This window comes from Peromyscus californicus, unplaced genomic scaffold, assembly GCF_007827085.1.
Source record: "Peromyscus californicus insignis strain IS unplaced genomic scaffold, ASM782708v3 Scaffold_3__1_contigs__length_106647218, whole genome shotgun sequence".
NCBI classification, from domain to species: Eukaryota; Metazoa; Chordata; class Mammalia; order Rodentia; family Cricetidae; genus Peromyscus; species Peromyscus californicus.
The window spans coordinates 46266208-46289249 of NW_026294551.1; the positions used below are offsets into that span (position 1 = coordinate 46266208).

At 40.9% G+C, this 23042-nt stretch overlaps 1 protein-coding gene across 2 annotated transcripts in view; it reads left to right on the forward strand.

Annotated features, from left to right (window-relative positions):
- Gosr1 (golgi SNAP receptor complex member 1) overlaps window positions 1-23042 on the forward strand; it is a 31244-nt gene that overhangs the window by 2202 nt on the left and 6000 nt on the right. Inside the window, exons 2-6 of one of the 2 annotated variants that reach the window (XM_052755984.1) lie at window positions 6-126; window positions 5103-5190; window positions 5466-5573; window positions 9594-9685; window positions 10910-10984. In XM_052755984.1, the coding sequence (XP_052611944.1) occupies window positions 6-126; window positions 5103-5190; window positions 5466-5573; window positions 9594-9685; window positions 10910-10984 (484 nt within the window). The remainder of the gene's footprint in view (window positions 1-5; window positions 127-5102; window positions 5191-5465; window positions 5574-9593; window positions 9686-10909; window positions 10985-23042) is intronic. The other variant, XM_052755985.1, reaches the window with a different exon arrangement.

Sequence of the window (23042 nt, forward strand, 5' to 3'; positions counted from 1 at the left end):
TAAAGATCTCAGGAAACAAGCTCGACAGCTGGAAAATGAACTTGACCTGAAACTAGTTTCCTTCAGTAAACTGTGCACAAGTTACAGTCACAGCAACGCTCGAGATGGAGGCCGCGATAGGTATAGGTACTGCCAGCTTCTCGTGTACCTTAACTGTATGATGTTTGTGAAAGTAAACCGAGCTGTAGAACTCTATGACTTGGTGTGCTGGTGAATTGTTGATGTTTTCATTTCTTTGTCACTGTCTTCTGGGGGTGGTGTATGTGTGGAGGGTGTCTTACGAAATTGTAATTCTTGAGTCTAACATTCGAGAGCTTTAGACCAAGGTTGTAATAGCTCAGGAGGAAACGTCTAGAGTTTAGAAATGAGTTTATATCAATAATGTTTTTGATGCCAGGCCTGTGAACCTGTTATCCCAACACGTGGAGGCTTTGTAAACTCAACTGGGCTCCATAGCAAATCCAGAGAAGTTTCAGTCTCAGTCCACGGAAGTGTCTGATTTGCCCACAATGATTTGTTTGTTTGTTTGATTTTTTTTTTTTTCAAGATAGTTTCTCTGTATAGCTCTGACTGTTCTGGAACTCACTCTGTAGACCAAGCTGGTCTCAAACTCACAGATCCTCCTGCCAATGCCTCCCCAGTGTTGAGATTAAAGGAGTGTGCCCCCAACCACCTGGCTGATTTTTGTTTTGTAATTTCTGAATGGAACTGAGGAGTTAACCTAAATGCAAAACATACAAACTTTCTGGTGTTTTATTCTTTTAGCATGAATCTAATGCAAGACCCTCACAGTTGATCATGGAAGCTAGTTTTAATGTTTGATCTATTTTTCTTTTTTGAGAAACTAGCATATTATAACCCAAGAAAAATTTATTCATATTTTAGTCTTGTGATTAAGTTATCCACTTGTTTCACAAAAAAAAAATCAGGCAATGTTTGAGATGTTTAGAAAGATATAAGGAATAACATAATGAACCTTTTTTTGCTTCTGTCTCTTTTTAAAAAATAATCATTGCAGATTCCAGTGAAGCCCCTAATAGCATACCATGTTGTCTTTCCTGTTTGCATATAAATATTACTATTTTTGTTACATATCTTAGTATTCCTGGGCAATTCATAGTATCTGACAAAAGCTATTTTGCAGTGTGGTTTTTTATTTAACATTATCTTTGAGGTTCAGTTGTTGATGCATTTAACTCTGCTGTCTTCATTTGCTTCACATATTAACTGCATTAGGATTTAGCTATTTGGTGGACGTTTCTAATTTTTGCTAATTAATAATTTTAATAGCTAACATAGAGTAATCACTGTATTGCAAGTTCCATTCTTCGAGCCTTGTAAAAATGCTGCTGTGAATATCTCCACCCAGATTGTACTTACGTATACGCCCATCATATACATGCACATTAATGCGATGATAGCATTGATAGCAGAGTTGTCCGTTGTTAATCGGCTCTTATTTCTGTATTTTTCAAAGAGTAGTGGAGGATGGATTTTTTTAGCTAATAATTAAAACAACAAAACTGAGCTTGAATCTGAACTTACACCTTCTCTCTCCAGAACCCACATTCTTCTTCTTTTTTTTTTTTTTTTTTTCGAGACAGGGTTTCTCTGTGTAGCTTTGCGCCTTTCCTGGAACTCACTTGGTAGCCCAGGCTGGCCTCGACCTCACAGAGATCCACCTGGCTCTGCCTCCCGAGTGCTGGGATTAAAGGCGTGCGCCACCACCGCCCGGCTCTTTTTTTTTTTTTTTTTTTTTTTTTTAAAGATTTATTTATTTATTTATTTTGTATACAGCATGTATGACTGCAGGCCAGAAGAGGGCACCAGATCTCATTACAGATGGTTGTGAGCTACCATGTGGTTGCTGGGAATTGAACTCAGGACCTCTAGTAGAGCAGTCAATGCTCTTAACCTCTGAGCCATCTCTCCAGCCCCCTCCTTTTTCATAAGGACATGTGGCTTGCAAAGTTAGCAAGGCCAATGTGTTGACTTTGGGACCTAAAAATGTTAGTAGCATGCCCCATGGACTCCAGTGCAAGGCATTGCTTTGCACACTTTCATTCACTAAGTAAGGAGAGTGAGGGAGTGAGGATTTTTTTTTCCCACTGAGTAAATTTTCTGTACAGAAAGCTTTTTACCAGATTTAAAGCTCACATTTGGTTTTGCCAATTAGTATACAATTTTAAAACTCAAGTATGTCAGGAAATACTATTGCAGGATGCCTTTTCTGTGGTCTCTGCTTGGATTCCCTTTAAAAGAAACAATGTGTTGAAAACATTCTGAGTTCAGCTACAAACTGGGACTGATTCTGCTTTCGCTAGAGAGCCTAAGATTGTGAGCACACAGACTAAGGCTGGAGCTCTGTGGCAGGGCACTTAGCTGGTGGGTGTGAGGCCTTGCCTGTAATCCCCAGCACTGGAAAATAAAGCCTGACTTCAAGTGCTAAGGCTTCTGTTTGATGCCCAGATTGGAAGCATGTCACATGTCACATGAATAAAGTTAGCAGTCACCAGAGCTTTTAGGAATCTTGGAGGTTTTTGTTTTGTTTTGTTTTTGTTTTTCTGTATGTCGAAAATCAGAAGGTCCCCGGGAGGTGGTGTTGCATGCCTTTTATTCTAGCACTTGAGAGGCAGAGGCAGACGAATCTGTGAGTTCAAAATCATCCTGGTCTACAAAGCAAGTTCCAGAGCAGTCAAGGCTACCTACACAGAGAAACTTTGTCTCAATAAACAAGTAAATTAATTAATTAGTTAAAAAAAGTCAGAAGGTCTGTGGATCATCACACACTATCAAGTGAATTAATTTAACTGAATCCTAATGTTGTAGAGATGGGTTTTTGACCATTTCCCTGGACTTCTCTACTGTCCTAAGAATGATGAATATGAAATATCCAGTAGTAGAGGTGCCCTGTTACTCATTCATTCAACAAATATTTAAAGAGCAGTAACTTGTCAGAATTTGCCATGTGCTAGGCATATAACTATGAAGCAGACAGAGGCAGTTTTCTTCCTTGACTTCTGTTGGCCCACTGTTCTTTTAATGTACCTGGTAGGGGAGGGTTTATATTAGCAATAAACAGCTTTTTTTGTGGTTGCACATTCTAGGAGATACGTTCACAACCTTAGCTTAGCTGTGACACAGTAAAGAACTGATCCCAATCTCCACACCACGCTCTTTTATCACTGTGTAGCCCAAGCTGGACTCAACCCTGTTACCTCTTGTCTCAGCCTCCCAAGTGCTGGAATTACAGGCATGTACCACCATGCCTGGCTAAGAACTAGATATTTTTATGTCATGTTGCAAGGCATATATGTGGGAATGTTTGAAGAAGAAATAAAGCTTAAGATCTAGTTAAACATCTAATAAGAATCCTTATTAAAGCCAGGCATGGTACATGTCTATAATCCCAGCACTTAAGAGAATGCAGCAGAAAGGTCACAAGTTCCAGGCTAGCTTGGCCTGTGTATACAAAGTAAACCTCTGTCTTTAAGGACAAAGAATCTGGGGCTGGAGAGATGGCCATGAGCTCTTACTGCTCTTGCAGAGGACCCAGGTTTGATTCTCAGCAACTACATGACCATGCTCACAACTGCCTGTAACTCCAGGTCCAGGAAATCTGATGCTTCCTTCTCGGTCTCTTCTGGCTCCTACATGCACATGATGCATGTAAACTCACATAGGCCAAAAAACAAACAAACAAACAAAACATAAAGTAAAATAAATAATCTTTTAAATAATTCTTATTAGCTATTTTTTGGCTGTTTCACTGATTGGTTTTGTTGTGAAAGTAAATAGGGGAACAGTGGTAGCTAAAGTTTTTTGACAATGAATTGATGGTTTAATCTTTGAGTCTCTACATTCAAATGCTATGAAAGGGCAGGAAAAGGTCTTCAGTCAGATTGGAGAGTGTAATCCATTTTATTTGTGTGAAGGATAGCTGGTCAGTATGAAGCTGCTTGTGTGGTTATAGATACACTACTTGGGTTCCTGATAAAAGGTACTGTTTTGTTTTGTTTTGTTTTTTCAGAAGAGATAAATGAAGCTCTCAGGATGTGTGATTTTAAAATTTGAGTCTGTCAAACATCTTTCATCTGTAAAAAGTCAGATTTCTGACTGGCTATTGTGGTATAAAAAGACATTAAAAATATTTTTGTAAAATAGTATGAGGTGAATGCATATTATGATGGACATGTGGGAACTTGGTATGAAAGTGTGCTGGCCGTGGCTCCATTGGCCTGAATGCTAAGCTCCTGACTCTTTAATAACTGCTTATCTAATTAGGTCACTTAAATCTCAGTTTTATTTCTTAAGAGTCAATAGAGGAAGAGAGAATTTAAAGGCATAAACCGTAATTTTGGAGAAAAGCTAAAGGTTATTTCTCACAGGCCCCAAATGGAATCTATAATCCATTTTTTTCTTCACTATTTTAAGGAGTTTTTGGCTTCTTTCCCATTATTTGTTCTCTCAGATTCAGAGTTTGAGTTGCTTCAGCTATTTTCTGTCATTTGGGGAATAGTACACAGCATTCGGAATGTCTTTATATTCATTTATATTTTGCACTGTGTTTAGTATTTTAGGGCATGTGGGATATTTTTAAAAAGAAAAAACGAAGCCGGGCGGTGGTGGCGCACGCCTTTAATCCCAGCACTCGGGAGGCAGAGCCAGGCGGATCTCTGTGAGTTCGAGGCCAGCCTGGGCTACCAAGTGAATTCCAGGAGAGGCGCAAAGCTACACAGAGAAACCCTGTCTCAAAAAACCAAAAAAAAAAGAAAAACGAAATCATAGTTAAGTTATTTTTTTTTAATTACACTTATTTATGTAGAGGGGCTACAGTGTGGGCCGTCTGAGGACAACTTACAGGAGTCAGTTCTCTCCTTCTACTGCGTGGATCCCAGGAGTTGAACTGGGGGCATCAGGCTTGGCTGCAGACACCTTTATCCACTCACTCATCTTGCTGGCCGTAAAAGCATGATCTTTAAAGAAACAGAAGGAATGTTTTGGGGTTCATTTGACCTCTTTAGGAAAAATTATCTTATTAGTTTAAGGCTGTTTTAAAGCACTAAGTAATGGATTTTTTTTTTTAATTAAATTTTCTTTAGTTCTGACACAACACCCCTATTAAATGGATCAAGTCAAGATAGAATGTTTGAGACAATGGCAATTGAAATTGAACAGCTTTTGGCAAGGGTAAGTGCTTTTGGGTAAACACTAGTTTGCTATTTGTTAGATATGGTTCTGAATTATGTTGTTTGTTGAAACCATTCATTCCTTCAAGGTGTGTTCCTCCTCCAAACGCTTGAATTTTAATGGCAGCCATCCAAATTGTAACAGATGTCATTTGTGGGAAATGCTGATTGATTGAGTCTTGCCTTGTTTACTGTCAGCCAAGAGGACATGTAGGCAGATAATGTACTTGAGTTGCTTTTAGTGCTTTTTAAAATACTTTCTCCTTTTCTTCCTAGCTTACGGGGGTGAATGACAAAATGGCAGAATATACCAACAGTGCAGGGGTCCCCTCTTTGAACGCAGCACTGATGCATACGTTGCAGCGACATAGAGACATTCTACAGGTAATATGTTAGGCTTAGTATTTATGTTGTCGAGGTAACAGGGAAGAGGAATAGTTAACTGTGTTTAGAATATCAAAGTAGAACAAAACAACGTAAATGTTTAAAGATTTATTAGGTGGTATTAAAATACAGAAGTGAAAATTGGAAGGCAGACATTTTTTTTACTAAGAAAAGTAATCAACTACTACAATTTAAGAACTTTTTAAAATAACTTACTTATTTTTATTTCATGTACATTTGTATTTTGCCTGTATGTGTGTATGTGAGGGTGCCAGATCCTCTGGAACTGGAGTTACAGGCAGTTATGAGCTTCCCTGTGGGTGCTGTGAATTGAATCAGGGTCCTCTGGAAGAACAGCCAGGGTTCTTAACTGCTGAGCTATCTCTCCAGCCTATTTAAGAACTCTTTAAAAATTGATACACACCTTTAAATCCCAGCACTCAGAAGTCAGAGGCAGGCCAGTCTCAGTGAGTTCAAGGCCAACCTGGTCTGCATAATGAGTTCCAGGTCAGCCAGGACTGCAGAGTGAGACCATGTCTAAAGGTGGTGGTGGTAGTGGTGGTGGTAATAGGAGCCTGGGGAGATGGCTGGTTGGTCAGAGTGCTTGCTATGAAAGCAAGAGGATCTGAGTTCACATCCCGAGAACCCATATACAAGGCAGGCGAGGGCACATGTCCTGTTCCTCCAGTGTTGTGGGAGATGGACACAGATGATCCTAAGAACTTGCTGGCCAGCTATCCTAGCCAAGACAGCAAGCTTCATTGAGAGAGCCTGTCTCAAAAAGCCGATGGAGAACAGTAGAAGAAGATATCCACATTCATTTCTGGCCTCTGCATACATATGTATAGGAAATTCATGCACGTGCATACACGTACACACACAAAGATAGGAATCTTTTTTAAAACTTTCTTTTCTTACATTTATTTGTGTGTGTGCATGTGTGTGTGCACAAGCTTGTGCGTGTGTGTCACAGTACATGTGTCGTGGTGCATGTGTGGAGGTCAGAGGACAATTTGCAGGATTCAGTTCTAGTTTTCTATCTTGGGATTGAACTCAGATCGTCAGGCCTGGCAGCAGCGCCCTTACCTGCTAAGCCATCTTGCTGGTTCGCAGCTAGGAATCTGAGTGTGATGGCATGTAGCTATAATCCCAGCACCTGCAAGGCAGAGGCAGGTGGGTTGCCACAAGTTGGAAGTCTACCTGGTCTGTGTAGTGAATTCCAGGCTAGCCAGGGCTACATAGTGAGACCATATCTTGAGGGGAGCCAAAAAAAAAAAAAAAAAAAAAACACAACAAAAAGGAATAGTTTGTGATTAGCATGCACAAGGCTCCAAGTTTAGTCTCCAGAAGTGCAAGTGTGTACTTGTGCTGTCTTAGTTAAGATTTCTGTTGCTGTGAAGAGACACTGTGACCATGGCAACTCATTTAATTGTGGTGGCTCACTTACAGTTCAGAGGTTCAGTCCAATATCATCATGGTTGGACATGGCGGCATTCAGGCAGACATGGTGCTGGAGAGGTAGCTGAGTCTTCTACATCTTGCAGAGGCAACAGGAAGTGGTCTGTCTCACTGGGCATGGCTTGAACATATGTAAGACCTCAAAGCCCACCTCCACAGTACACTTCCTCCAACAAGACCCACCTGTTCCAACAAAGCCGTACCTCTGTAGGGGCCATTTTCTTTCCAACCACCACATATGCACTAACGCACATACAAAGAAGGACTAAAAACAATTTGCCTAATGCAAAAATGTGAATGTCAGGTTGAGAACTAGGATTATGGCCAGTGGGAAAACATTAAAAGCGTTCTCACTAAAGAAAAAGGGAGTTGGGGATACAGCTTAGGTAGCAGAGTGTTTGCCTGGTGTACACAAAGCCCTGAGTTTAAGTCCCAATTCTGCATAGAACTGGATGTGCTGGTACAGGCCTATAATTCCAGCGCTCAGAAGGAAGAGGCAGGAGAATCAGAAGTTCAAGGGTATAGTAGACTAAATTAGACCCTGACTTAAAGAAAAAAAACAAAACAAGAAAAGAGTACTTATAACCACCATAAATGTCTGACATTGCTTTGGAGTTTCTTGTTGGTACAGTTAATAAAAACAACAGCAAAACCTGAAAGATAAATATTTGAAAGGAAGAGGCAAACTTCCTAATATATGGCATGATAAGATCATATATGTCTCATAAACCAAGAAGTTAAGTGAAAAGCTAGAAACAAATTTAGTAAAGATGGTATATCTAAAGCAAGCCATTATCCTCTGTATAAACAATGACTTATTAGAAAATATAATGAAAGGGGCTTGGGGGGTGGGGCAGCATAGTGATAGTATAAATGAAGTCCTTATTCAGTCACGAGCACCAGAAAATGAAAACTCCCCCCCCACACACACACACACACACGCACACAAACACAGCTAGATGTGATGGTGTACACCTGTAATCCCAGTACTTGGGAGGTAGACAAGAGTATCAGGAGTTCAAAACCCTCTTGCGGGGTAAATGAAAACTTATATACACATATATAAAGGAAAACATGGGAAGTGATTTTTGTTTGGGCAGACTCTATCTATGGTCTAGCTTTGTAGTCCAGACTTTTCCCTGACTTTCATCCTCCTGCCTCAGCCTCCAAATGCTAACATTACAAGTGTGTAAGTGTGTGCCCATATCCAACTCTTTGTTTTGTTTTTTTTTTAATTAATGAATTAATTTTATTTTGAGACAGAGTTTCCTTTGCCACAAACTGGCCTTGAATTCCTGATCCTCTTGTTCCACCTCCCAAGTACTGGGATTACAGGTGTGCACCAGCCAAGCATGACTTTCTTATTTTAGAATAGCAAAGTCCATTTAGAATCATATAAGAGTAACCAAGAATAAAACTTAGTACAGTTCTGAAAGTGCAGAGGAGGGATACTAAATTCTACCACATGTTAAGGCCTGTTTAAAAACTAGGATAATTGATAGTTTGTATCTAGGGGCCAGCCAAGTGGCTCAATGGGTCAGGGCACTGGCTGCCAAGCCTGATAAACTAAATTCACTCCTTGGGCCCCACATGGTGAAGGGAGAGAACTAACCCCTGCAAGTTGTCCTCTGACCTCCACACATGCACTCGTGCACCCACATACAAACATGCATGCATAAATTGTAAAAATTCTTTAAAGGGGTGTGTATGTGTGCGCGCGCCAAAGGTCGACCTTTGTTTGTTGCTCCTTAGTTGTTCTTTAGGTTTTTGAGGAAGGGTCTCACTAGGAACTGGGGCTTGCCAGTTTGGCTAGGATGACCAGCCAGTGAGTCCAAGGGCTCCTCTCTTCTCTGTCTCCTCACTGCTGGGATTACAGGGGTACACTTTCAACACCCAGCTTTTTACAGCCCAGCTGCAATCAGATAGTGCTTCACTAGCAGATCTCCCCCACCCCTCCCACTCCCCCCCCCCAAGCCAAAGATTTAAATGTAGAAAAAGCATAAGAAAGGAGGAGAGGAAAGAAGAACCATCAAAGTTCCAAATGGAGCCTGGATGAAATTTGTAATATAATTTCTGAGCAGTAAAGAGCTAAGGAAGATCTGATGTCAGAAACTACAACAAATGACTCCTTTGTTTAATATACACAGAATGAATATAAACACGGAAGACAAAATAGGAAAATAGACAAAAACTATAAACTTACTTGAAAATGAATTGAGGGTGTAGCTCAGTGGTAGAGCATTTGTTTTGCGTTTGTAAAGTCCTGAGTTGGATCCCCAACACTGAAGGGAAGATGGGGATGGGGGCAAAGGTTTGAAAAAAATAAGCCATGAGCCTTATTAAGTACACCACTGAGTAGAAAAATCTCTCTGTTCTTTTATCCTATGCTATCTGAAGTCATTTTGTCTTAGACTTTTGTCTTTATAATTCTGTGTGCTATGGTACTAGGTAGTGAAATGCTTAGTGTTTGAATCGTGTAATCTGATGACCACGCACAGCTACTTTAGAGGGATAAAAGTACATTAATAGTTTGTGTTGAGACTGGATATTGATTTATTTCAGGATTATACACATGAATTCCATAAAACCAAAGCAAACTTTATGGCAATACGGGAAAGGGAGAATCTCATGGGATCAGTACGAAAAGATATTGAGTAAGTTACCTTTCATGTTCATAGAATGTTTATGTGGATTTAGGCTACATCTGTGGTTAATTGCAAATTGAGTAGCACAACCAGGATTTAGATTTTGGGGTTTCTGATTTCCATTCCATTGTTCTTTGTGCCTTGTTACAGTATGGGCTGGGTCTGCTTTGCCATCTCCCAGTCTTCCCAGGAGCCCTTGCCAACCTTGATCTTAAGTCCAGCTTGAATGATCCACTAAGAATGGCACGATTGCCAGTAACTGTCCATTTCCCTGTCTTTGGCTTCTCTCTGTTGACCTAGCACTTATATATTCAGATAACTATTAACATCCCTGAAATTCTAAAATATGTTTGTATGTGGGTAGAAGTTTCCAGGTTTAATACAAAATCAAAACCTTATATGAAACTAAGGACTTTGAGCATTTTACAATGACCTCAGTCCATGAGATTTGCTCTTTTCTTCCATACCGTCACCAGATCCTGTTTTTGTAGGCATTGGTACAGTTTGAGAATTTTAAAAATTTGCTCTAAAAGGCCAGTTGTGGTGGCACACACCTTTAATCTCAGCATTCAGGAGGCAGAGGCAGACAGATCTCTGTAAGTTCAAGGCCAGCCTGTTCTACATAATGACTTCCAAGACAGCTAGGGCTACATAGAGAGACCCTGCCTCAAAAAAAAAAAAAAAAGAAAGAAAGAAAGAGACAAACAAGAAAAGAAACAAAGTGTTCTTGATTCTTACTACTAGTGGAAAGCAGGAAAATGATAATATTGATAGAAGTAAAATGTCACTTTGGTAACTTTATTGTGCTGGCAATGAACATGGAAATCCTGAAGTGAACCAGGATGGAACAGTTGGGTTTCAGTGTTCCTCAGGCTGACACTGCTGTGAAGGATTACATCGTTTCAGTAGCTTTCTGGCGCAGTGTGCCATGTGCTAATTAGTGTAAAGTTTTGCTTCTGTTGGAGAAAATGATGCAGAAGATAGTACACAAAGGAAAGTAGGGTCCTCTCTTAAGATTGGGTTGGGCTGGTGAAGAACAGAACACCCCTAAATCTAATCTGGAGGAACATTTATGTTGACGTCTGTAATAGTGTTTGTCGAGGGAAATGAAACACATTGTGTTCTGATTGTTTATTGGAAACTGTGGTCTCTTCTGCTGTCTCAGGGTTAGCCCCTTAAGCTGATGGTGCAGTGTCTTCAAAGTGTTCTTGCCTTTTCTTGACGTTGTTCTAGGTCGTATAAAAGTGGGTCTGGAGTGAACAACAGGAGAACAGAACTGTTTTTGAAAGAACATGACCACCTTCGAAAGTAAGTGCTGCCTGTATTAGAGTAAGGGTTTTGCTAGTGAGAATTTATCCCTGCTCCATGTGGGTTCAGTAGAAATGGATGCCAGCTCATCGGCCATAATTAAAAGATACCCTTTGAGGATTTTACTCTGCTCTTTGCCTGTCTTCTCTTTACCAGACTGCTACTGTGCTCCTGTTACCCTTCTGAAAGTTATTAATGGTACCATAAGAATACTGATAACTCACGCTGGAATGGTCTCTTACCACTTACTTATTAATGAAACTTTATAAAGGGGAACAAGGCCAAATATCAAAAAAGAAAAAGAAAGAAAAAAATGAAAAAACACTTGTTTCCCAAGATTTCAGCAGATGATTGGATGAAGTGTAGATGTGTTTTAAACAAGTCCCCACATTCTACTCCTGTGTCATCTGGTTTTCTCCATGATTTTTTTTTTTATCTTGTTTGTATTTTGTGGTAGAACTTAAGGATCAAAATGGTCTTCTCTGAACTCAGCTTGTCAACTCTTGAGTATTCATAATAGTCAGTGTTAGGAGTTCGTCTGCTGTTTGTTACTGAATGTCATTAGTTGGCTATATCTGGTAAGCTTAAGGTACTGTTGAATTTATTTCTCTGAAAAGGCCACCACTTTAAATATAAGCTGTTAAAATCAAGACATGAGGGACTGGAGCAATAGCTCAGTAGTTAAGAACACCAGCTGCTCTTGCAAAGGACCTGGGCTCAATTTCCAGCATCTACATGATGGCTCACAACTGTCTGTAACTTCAGTCCCAGGGAATCTAATGTCTTCTTCTGGCCTACACAGGCACCAGGCACACATGTAGGCAAAGCACACATACACATAAAAATAAAATGAAATATAGAGCAGGGTGTGATGGTACATGTCTACAATCCCAGCTACTTAGGAAAGTGAGTCAGAATGGTTGCTTTGACCCACCAGTTCAAGACCAGTCTGGGCAACTGAGTAAGAGCACATCTCAGCACACTTGTATAAATGCATGTACATGTACACACACACAGAGTAATATCAAGTCTTGTATGTGGTTTTGAGGATTGAATCATGCTAGGCAAGTGCTCCACCTCTGAACTAACCATTTGGCCAATTAAGATCTCCTTAGGAGCCATGATTCTTCTAGTTTTTAGAACTGGTTTTTGGTTTTTTGGTTTTATTATCCATCTTTGTGTGTTTGTGGTGTGGGTGTGGGGGTGTGGGTGTGCGCGCACGCGCGCGCACGCGCGCACGCACACATGTGTGGATATATGATTGTAGAGGCCTGAAGCTAGGGCTAATCCTCTCCCACTCTTCCACCTTATTCGTTAAGGCGGGGTCTCCCAAGCTCGCAGCCCACCAGTATAGCTGGTCTTTCTGGCCACCTTGCTCTTAGGACCCTTTGTCTCCTCATGCAGAAGCTTGAGTTCCAGCTGGGCCACTGTACCTGCCTGGTACTTCCATGGATTCTGGGGTCTGAACTGTGGTCATCATGCTTGCATGGCAGTCGCTCTAACCAGTGCACATCTCTCCAGCTCCTTTTTCTTAAGTTACAGTTTTAAAATGTATTTTGTGTTTGCAGGGTTTGTGCCACAGCGTGCACAGGAAGGTCAGAGAACAAGGTTTAGGAATCTCTTCTTTCCTTCCACCATGTGGCTGTAGGGATCACACTCATGTCCCCAGCCTTGGCAGCACACTGAGCCATTGTATGGGGCCCTAATTCTTTTAGTTGTTGCATATTGATTGCCACAGGGGCAGTCTCTTCTAGAGTATACAGTTATAGGCCTTATAGCCTTGGGAGTTGTCCATGTGTTGGGTAAGACCACCATGAAAGAGTTTTGCATTGCATCCAGAACTATATCAATATAGTCCTAGAGTACAGAGTAATTCAAAAGGTACTATATTCAAGTAATACAAAAGAAAAAATCAGATTGTATTAGTGTTTCTGTATTTATTGCCTCAAAAAAGACAGTCAGCTGGGCATGGGAAGACCTGTTTAAATATCCCAGCATTTAGGAGCCTGAGGCTCACTAGTTTAAAGCCAGCCTGAGCTTCGTAGTGAATTTCAGGCCAGCTTAGCCTATGCAGTGGGACCGTCTCTCAAGAAAGTAAGGAAGACATCAGAAATACAGTAGTTTCCTTCAGCAGGAGTGATTTGGGCTGGAGAGCTGGCTCGGTATATGGAAAGTGCTTCCTGCATAGGCATGAGGACCTGAGTTCAGACCAGATGCAGTAGCCTGGGTCTGTAATCCCAGTGCTCAACAGTGAGGTGGGAGGAGGAGGAGACAGGAGAGATCTGAAGTTCCTGGGCCAGCTAGCCTGCCATAGACAGCAGCCAACAAGAGACCCTTTCTAAACAAGGTGAGTAAGGAGGAGTGGTACCCGAGGGTGTCCTCTGGTCTCTGCACACACACATATGCCCCCACTAACACACATACACACATACACACCGTATGCATTCATATCAAACATATACACACATAAGACAAAAAAATTATTTGAAACCCAACAAGATGGCTCAGAGGGTTAAGGCTCTTGCTGCCAAGCATGACAACTTGAATTTGATCCCCAGGACCCACATAGTGGAAGGAGAAAATTGATTCCTACTAGTTGTCTTTTGATCTCCACAAGTGTGTTGTGACAATCATACACGTGTGCACACACAAATAAGATGTATTAAAAAATACTTTTAAATTATTGATGTCTAAAAGAGTATACCAAAACCACAATTCATATTAATACCTTTATTTCAAGACTTCAGAATATTTCCTACATTATATTTTATAATAGTTTTTCAGAAAGTTGTGTTTTTATTTTGATTATTCACAGTAAATCTTGTATGAGTTTGATATTGTTTATTTACAGGGAAAAGTGAAGCAGTTCAAGTACATGTATCTAATCTACTTGTTTAAAGTTATAAAAAAGGATGAGAAAATAGAATGTATCTTGGTTTTGTTTCGAAGTACTTTATATGTATTCCTTTCAACATTCTTGTGAGAAAAGAAACGGAGGCAAGTAGAAGTGTAATGGAGCAGGGGTCTTGATACGAGTTAGAGGATTTAGTCAATACTCAGTGTCAGAACACAGTTTCGAAGTGAGTTCTGGTCTTTCCCTCCCTCCCTCCCTCCCTCAGCTCTTCCAGATACACCCCCACCCAACTTTGTATCATTTTTGCCCCCATCGAAACCAATTTGTGCAGCCCAAATATTCTTAGAGGTGTGTACTTCTGCTGGAGCGTGGTTCATTTATCATGGGCTATACTCTTAGAGAAAACTGACCCTTTCTTTCCCAGCATCTAACAGCACACTAATACCCCTCTCTGCTGGGATTTGGTCTGGCCTGGGCTTGCACAAATCTTGTGCGTATGTCACAACTGGTGTGAGTTCCTATGTGTGCCTGCCCTGCTGTTTCAGAAACACTGTTACCATGTCATCAGCCAACTCTGGCTCTTACACACTTTCTGCCCTGACCTCCACAATGATCCTGAGCCTTGAAGAGGGGGTGTGGTGTATATATATAATCCCTTAGGGATGAAAATTCTGTCATCTCTTATTCTCTTCATCTTTCCCAGTTTCAGATCTGTTTTAATCATCACCTACTGCAAACAGAAGCTTCTCTTTTGAGGATTGAGAGGTGCCTTAATCCATGTATAGTGATGGTTTAATATTAAGTCCTTTTTATCAGAATAACAGTAGTAAATTCTCTCCTTTAGCCTATGAGGTATTTTGTCATAGGTGCTTAGCCTTATAATGGTGTCAGGTATAGATTTCATCTGGTGGAGTGGGCCTTAAATCCAGTCAAAAAGTAGTTGGTTAGTCCCACAGTGTTCACGCCGCTGTTGCACAAGTGGGCATGTCTTGCTGGGCCAGTCATTACTGTAGCTTGCAGGGTTCACAGCTGGAAATGATTAATGCATTCTTTCTCTTTCAGTAGAAGTGGACCAGAGGTCCTTCTGCATGCTGGGCAAGCATGCTATCATTTAATACACCCCTAGCCCTATGACTGTGTGTGTGTATACACTGTGCTAAATATATTTCCTGTTATAATAAGTATAATGAGATCTATATGGGAGGTTGAAATGTGTGGATTATAAATTTGAGGCAAGACTGAACAACATATTGAGACTTTGTCCCAAAAAAAGAATCAGGGCTAGAAAAATGGCTCAGTGGATAAAGGTACTTCCACCAAGCCTGAGATCAATCCAGAGACCTGCATGGTGGAAGGAAAGAGTCAACTCATAGAAGTTTTCCTAGAAAAATGGCTCAGTGGATAAAGGTACTTCCACCAAGCCTGAGATCAATCCAGAGACCTGCATGGTGGAAGGAAAGAGTCAACTCATAGAAGTTTTCCTCTGACCTCTGCTTGTATGCTGTGACACCTGTGTGTACACACACACACACACACACACACACACACACACACACACACACACACACACAGGATAAATTAAAATGTAATTTTATTTGTATGAGTGTTTTGCCTACATATATGTGTACTGTATGCATTCCTGGTGCCTGAAGAGGCCAGAAGAGGGTTCTAGACCTGTGGAATTGTAGTAAAAGGTTGTAAGCCACCATGTGGGTACTGGGAACTGAACTTAAGTCCTCTGTAAGAGCATCAAGTGCTCTTACCTGCTGAGCCCTCTCCATCCCCTAATTATTATTATTTTTAAATATTTTTAAAGATTTATTTATTTTATGTATATGGTGCTCTATCTGCATGTACATCTGTATGCCAGAAGAGGGCATCAGACCCATTATAGATGGCTGTGAGCCACCATGTGGTTGCTAATTTAAAAAAAAAACAAAAAACAAACAAAAAAAAAAGATATAAAAGAAGATTCTTATAGACTCCACAATACTGTTTCTCCTCAAAATGTTCTCACTCTGGCCGGGTGGTGGTGGTGCACGCCTTTAATCCCAGCACTCGGGAGGCAGAGCCAGGCGGATCTCTGAGTTCGAGGCCAGCCTGGTCTCCAAAGCAAGTTCCAGGAAAAGGCGCAAAGCTACACAGAGAAACCCTGTCTCGAAAAAACAAAAAAAAAAAAACAAAAAACAAAATGTTCTCACTCCGTTTACCCTTCCTGTCTGATCTCACTCTTACTGCAGTGTTCTTTCTCCTGGTGGTTGTGTTTCGTCAGTCCTTCTTCCGCTGACTTTAGATCTGTAAGGAAGAGCTGTCTCTTGGTGTATTTATTCTGTTCCTCAGCATAGACTCGGGTGCTTTTGTCTGGGACTGTAGTTACTTTGTTCCTTGCATCATTGAGCCTCATTTGGGTTAGCATCTGTCATTTGACATCTGGTAGCATGAAACATTCATGGCTCATGCTACATTTTCCTCCCTCAGCTCAGCCACTTTACTAAGCAGCCTCAGTTTCTTTTATTAGCGAGTGTTATTCAGGAACTTAGATCTAGGCAAAAGGAGGGTTTGTTGTTGTTTATTGCCATTGAGGGCATTGTTTCCAGGCTCCTCCTTGCTAGTAGTTTTTATCATGAATGGGGTTCAGTGTTTTAATTAATTAATTAACTCCATCTATCGAGGAGAACAATTGCTTCTCCTTAATTACTGTAATATGATAAATTACATTATTTTCAAACATTAAACTAGTATTGCGTTTATGGAATCCCAATTGATTATGAAATACTTCTTTTCTGTAACTGTTGGACTTATTTTAAAGAATTTTGCATTATTCTTATGAAATATAATCTGGTTTTCTATTATGGAAATGTCCCTGTGTGGCTTTTATCACGAGTAATACTGTCCCTTTTAAGTGACTTGGGATGTGTCCCCTTCTGTTTTCTGAAAGAGTTTGTGCAGGCTTAGTGTTGTGTCCTTCTTACATATGTAGGGTTTAGCAGTGAGTCCATCCAGCTCAGGGTTTCCTTTGTGGGAAGGTTTCCTAGTTATAAGTTGTGTGGATATCTTAGATAAAGGGCAAGAAGTCTGAATATCCCTGGCCAGTAGGTGGCTCACTGTAATCAGCTCAGTGTGAGGCACAAATCATTCTTGTTGCCAGAGGGGTTGGAAAACTGCCCGGGAGAATGTGGTATGCTCTGGGCTCCGGTGAAGTTTTTAGCCAGCCGTTAGCATCCATTTGGGCTTTCTGTTTCTGCTAGCCTACAGACTGAGCAGACGTAGTATGCTGAAGCAGAGCCTCTTCACCTCATCCACTCCCTGAAAGAAGTTCTACTTTGATAGTCCCCTCCTCCCCCATTCCCTCCATTGAATTAGCTTCCCCAGGGTCTGCAGCGCCCTCCATGTGGGTCATCTTACCTAACCGTCTTAACTCCATCTTCATCCCTTTGCAGCTAGCTGCCTGCCACACGGGTCTTTTCATTTCCCAGAGGCCAAGCCCTTCCCTGTCATCCTCTTTGTGTCTTTGCTTTGTTGTGTCCACTGTTTTCTTGCTCTTCCAGAGACCTTGTCTACTGACAAGTTCAGGTTCTGTGCTTACCTGCCCCTCCTCAAGGAGTCCGTTCCTACACATTAACTCAGCCAGCCCACCCGTCCTATGGCCTAACAAAGCCTCTGTCTTGTTCCCCGCAAAGCACTTATGACAGTGTCTGGCGCTTTGTTCTTTCTGTCCTTTCCCTCTCGGGCCCTCCTTGAGTGTAAATTTCATGAGGGAGAACTTAGTCTGCCGTTAGCATGTTTGGTTCTCCAGCCCCAGTTGTGCCCAGAACACTTAACACCTAGCTGTATGCATCAGTGATTATAAGCAAAGCTGCCGATTTTACTTTCATAAATATGAGTATACATTATACCCTAGTGTAGAAGACTACAAATACTTATTGAATACTTAATATACATGCACAAATACGAAATTAATTTTAAGGACTATAGGAACTTATTCATGTAACCAGTTATCTTTTGCTTTGTAAAGTGGATTCCTTTTGAAATTTTAAATTCTGGGGCTGGAGAGATAGCTTCTGGTTCAGAGCACTTGTTGCACAACCATGAGGGCCTAGAGTCAACTCCAGCACTCCGAAGTGCTCTCCTCACACGGGCCTGGGCCAGCACCCGAGCATGGAGACAGGGTGCTGCAGCTTGCTGGCCACCAGCTAGCTGGAAAACACGAGCCCCGGGTTCGGAAAGAAACCTTACCTCCAAGGACTAGGGCAGAGAGCGAGAAAAGGCGAACACCTGACACCCTCCTCTGGCTTTGCATGTCCACTGACACATGCACTTGTACACATATGTGCATATACCACACGCACAGAGTGAGAAAAGTGTGCAAATTTAAAGTCTTTAGTAAGTCTCTTAGAAGCATCCCTCTGTGTCCAGATGAAGAAACAAGACTCGGAGAGGATGTAGGTCGAGGTCTCATAACTGTTTAATACTATAGCTTTTACTAAACACACCTTTCCTAATGTTTGCTGTTTGTCCAGGCCTCACTGCCTTCCTGTGGGTTGTTTCTTTAAATTTTTATATTTGTTGTAACAAGGAACCGTCGTGACCTGATTTTATAGAGACTAAAAGACCAGTTACTGTGAAAGCGCATTACTTGGCTTCTCTCATTTTTTCACGTTTAAAGTGGAATGCAAGCTTGTGTTACCTAAAGATGAATGCCATTAAAGTTAAGTCACTTGATAAAGCTAACAGCATTCTGAAATTTCAAAGAATTTATTCCCAGTAACCTTTCAGATACAGAACCATTGTACAAAGCACATCATACAATGTGTAGTTGATAACTTGTTTGTTTTCATTCTGTTGACCACTTAGCAGACACTGAGAATGTACACATATCTATTTGTGTTACCTTAGGTCTAATCATGTCTATAAATGAGGAAAGAATTATTTTATTGCCTTTTAACTATTGATTATTTTTCATATGACATTATTCAATTATGTTTAGGGTTTTGGTATTTTTAATTTAATTTTAAATTTTACCAGCCATGTCATTTGTATAGTCTAAAGTTTTTTGCAGAAATATTTTAGTTAGGCTCGATTTTTTATTTGAGACAGGGTCTTGTATCTCCCAGACTAGCCTCGAACCCACTACATAGTCAAATATCTTGAATTCGTGATCCTCCTGCCTATACTAAGTGCTGAAATTACAGGTTTGTGCTTCCATGCCCAGCTTATGTAGTACTGGGGTTTGAACTCAGAGCTTCATGCTTGGCAAGCACTCTGCTAATCACCACTAGACTTTTTTTTTTTTTCTTTCTGTTTTGAAACAGGGTCTCACTGTGTAGTGCTGGCTGGTCTGGAACTCACAGAGATTTGAGCCCAGGTCCTCTGATTTTTTGTTTCTGTGCTGTTCCTCAAAGTGGTTCTGTTGGCAAAGACTGCCCAGGGTTGCAGAGATAATGCATGCCGAGGTTTTATCAGCCCGCCCTGCACATAAGAACACAGTACATATGTAAGATCAACAGAAGTAAATAGTAGGTCTGACAGATGGCTTAGCCATTGAAGGCTAGGATCACAGCCAAAAAGACAAGAACAGTAAATACTGAAAGAGAAAGGGACTACACCAACAACCGTTTTTATATGCTGGGTGTGTGTGTGTGTGTGTGTGTGTGTGTGTGTGTGTGTGTGTGTGTGTGTGTGTGTGTGTTTATGGGGCTGGAGGGATGGCTTAGCAGTTTAGAGTACGTGCTGCTCTTGCAGAGGACTGGAGTTTCATTTCCCAATCACCCACATTAGACAGTTCACAACTACCAGTAACACTGACTGCAAGAGAACCAATGCATCTGGCCTTTACAGGCACCTGCATTCAGCACATGCATGTGCACACATAATTAGCATAATTTAAAATAAGTCTCTAAAAAGTTTTGTACATGGTTGCACTGTAGGTAGTTTAATAAGTATCATAGAATTCAAGTTATACAATGGTCAGATATAACATCAGTGAGTGAAATAATACAGAATCCTGGCATTTAAGGATTTGACCTTGGCTTTCTTGAGTATTGAGTATTACTGAATGTTATATGCTGTGGGGTTGCTGGCAGGGAAGCCTGGCTGGCTGGTTAACAGTCCCACTCACCCATCTGGACAGCAGGTTTACACAGCAGCCTTGGTGCTAAGTTCCTAGTTGCTGCTTGTTGTTATCCACATGTAACTACAGGGCAACAATTTATGTACATGCATACGTAGTCTGGTTTTGTGCATGCATGTGTGAAATGTTACTCCAAGGAGAGAACACCATAGGCAGAGAGAAAATGTTTACAAAGCATTATTTGATTAAAAAAAGTTTATCATTGCCATGACCACAACCAGCTAGATGAAGCTTAAAGGGAATCAAAGACTTGGTTTGGCTCCTGAGTTCAGAGTTGTCAGCCCAAGTGACAAGAAGGACATGATGGTAGTTAAGTAGTCCTCAGACAGCAGTGTTCTGAAGGTAAAACCTGAGAAGCACATTGAAGAAATCCTAAGGAATCCCTCAGCTCTACCAGGGCTCATTTGTGTAGTAGAGAATTGGAATTTCAGCTGATCTGAGCTGGTGGCATTTGTTCCATTGTGTGTCTTTCATTCTATTCATGAGCTATTTTCAAGGTTCTCTGTTACAGATTTGTCTCAAGTGGTCCAGTTACCTCAAATATTGAAATAAATGGCAAAGCAGAATGACCTGGTTAGCCAAGGATGACCTTGAACTTCTGATCCTCCTGCCTCCATGTCCTCAGAACTAGGGTTATAGGTTTGCCCCACAGCTGGATCATAGTTATGAGCTATTACACACAGCTCATTTTTCTTTGAACTTGCTCGTTCAGTAGTGAAATCAAATCTGTTTTCAGTTGGCACATGCCTTTCTTAAACAAAAGACTTCAAATGGAGGAACTATGTCTAATGAGGAATTATAAAATTATGATTATAAAAATGTGTGTGTGTGTGTGTGTGTGTGTGTGTGTGTGTGTGTCCTTCTGTGGAATACTTACAGGATTGTAAAGATTATTTCAGTGCTAATCTTGATTGATATTTTATTAATGCAAGAAGTGTCTGTTACTCGTTTTATCCATTCATTTATTAAGCATTTAATGAGTATCTCCTGTGTGCCAGGTACTGTTCTAGACTCTGGGGAATCAAAGATGCATCAGACTCAGTCTTTACCCCTGGGAACTCACACTGCTTAGAGAAGTAGTAAACAAATAAGTGTGATAGCCTCTGAGATGGTGTATTTTCAAAGCCTTCCCTTTTCTTTCTCTGTAGCATAATATCCGAAGTACACTACGTATTATATTCTCGAGTGAACTGATGTGAGGATATACTGTCATAATGTAAAGAAGAATGGTTTTGCCTGTATACACTGGTACATAAGGGGAAGCTTCATAAGGCACAGCTTTTGAGTTAGACTGAGATGTGGAAGTTGTTTATGGTAACAACTACAAGGGTTGGAGGGAAGCTGCATGACTTAGAGCTCTCGCTGCTCTTCCAGAGGCCTGCATTCAGTTCCCAGCTCCAGAGAGCCGATGGCCTGCCCATTGGTGGTCTCCACAGGCACCTGTACACACAAACACACACTTACACATACATTTTTAAGTCTTTAGAATTGTGAAAGGAGACCCTAGACTAAAGAGCAGCTAAAGACATCAGAATGCCTGATCTAGAGCAAGCGGACTTATAGGTTACGCCATTTGCAAGCTGCTTTCCCTTAGGTTATTTCTTTTAACCTTATGGTATGAAAAGTCCATGAGATGGGCTCAGATAGCCACACGCTTGAACCTTGACCATAATGTAGGTTGAGCTGAAGAAAAAAAAGTATTTCTGGTTAGCTCTTACTCCGTATATAAGAGGATTCAAAACCAATTACAAAGTGCTATTTTATAGAATGTTGTGATTCATCTGGTTTTCAAAGTTCCAGTCCTATTCATTTGTTTGATTGATTGTTCATTTGTTTGTTTGTTGGAGACAAGGTCTCTTGTATGCCAACTTGACCTTGCTCTTTCTGTAGCTGAGGAGAACCTTCAGCTTGCGATCCTCCTGCCTTTACTTTCTAAGTGTTGGAGTTATGGGCATGTGCCACTGCACCTAGTTTATACACCCTACCAACTTAGCTACATTCCCAGCCCTCCAGTCCTTTTAAAACGTTCATATAACAGAAAATAAATGGAAACTCCGAAGCATTTCATTTCTGTTATAGTTAAAAGGGTTTCTCTGTGTAGCTTTGGAGCCTGTCTTGGATCTCACTCTGTAGACCAGGCTGGCCTCGAACTCACAGAGATCCGCCTGGCTCTGCCTCCCAAGTGCTGAGATTAAAGGCGTGCACAACCGCTTCCTGGCTTAAATTCTTTATTTTGCCTACTAAAATGTTTGATCAAAATACTTTGAAGTAAGCCAGGCATGGTGGTGCAGGCCTGTAATCACAGCACTCAGGAGACAGGGCAGGTGGATCTCGAGTTTGAGGCCAGCCTGGTTTTTGTAGTGAGTTCCAGGACACTATCTTTGTTACTTTTTCAAATTTTTAATTGTAGAACTTAAGCAAAGTATTTATGGCATTCTTATGGACCTCATCTTTATTGAACTTTATATCACTGATAAATTGAAACCTCAGTGTTTTGTTTTACAGAGTGAACAGAGTAATTCTTTTGGAAGAAAGTGGCTGGGGAAATGCAAATATTTATTTCTGTGCTACTCCATGCTTTATAGCTGCCAGATAAATGCCGAATTCTGGAAATCTGTTTCTTTCTGCGCTTTCTGATGTTAAGCTTGGTAAAGGCCCATCACTAAGTCCCAAGCTTATCTCTGTATGTTCCTCGTGGAGTGACTGTTTCTTACTTGGTGTGAGCTGTTGGGGGCATGGTTGTTCTTTGTTCGCATTCTTGGATTCTCAAGTTTCAGGAGCTGAGATTTGGTGTAGTTGTGTTTGTTTGTTTTCAAATAGAACAAAACTATTTCCCCAAAAAGGAAGAAACTTTGAGGTTTGAACACTACTACTTAGAGGCACCAGAACTGTGTTTGTTACCTTGTCTCAACAAGCTGGTTGTAATTCTTACCTTTTGAATGGATAGTAGTGACAACTTTGAGTTATGTAGAGTGAAGAACTTTCACTTCTTGATACTGTCGTTAAAACTAGTCAGACTTTAATAATAAGGAATGTCACCAAAAAAACCAGAAGGTTTAAATTAAGTTAAGCAA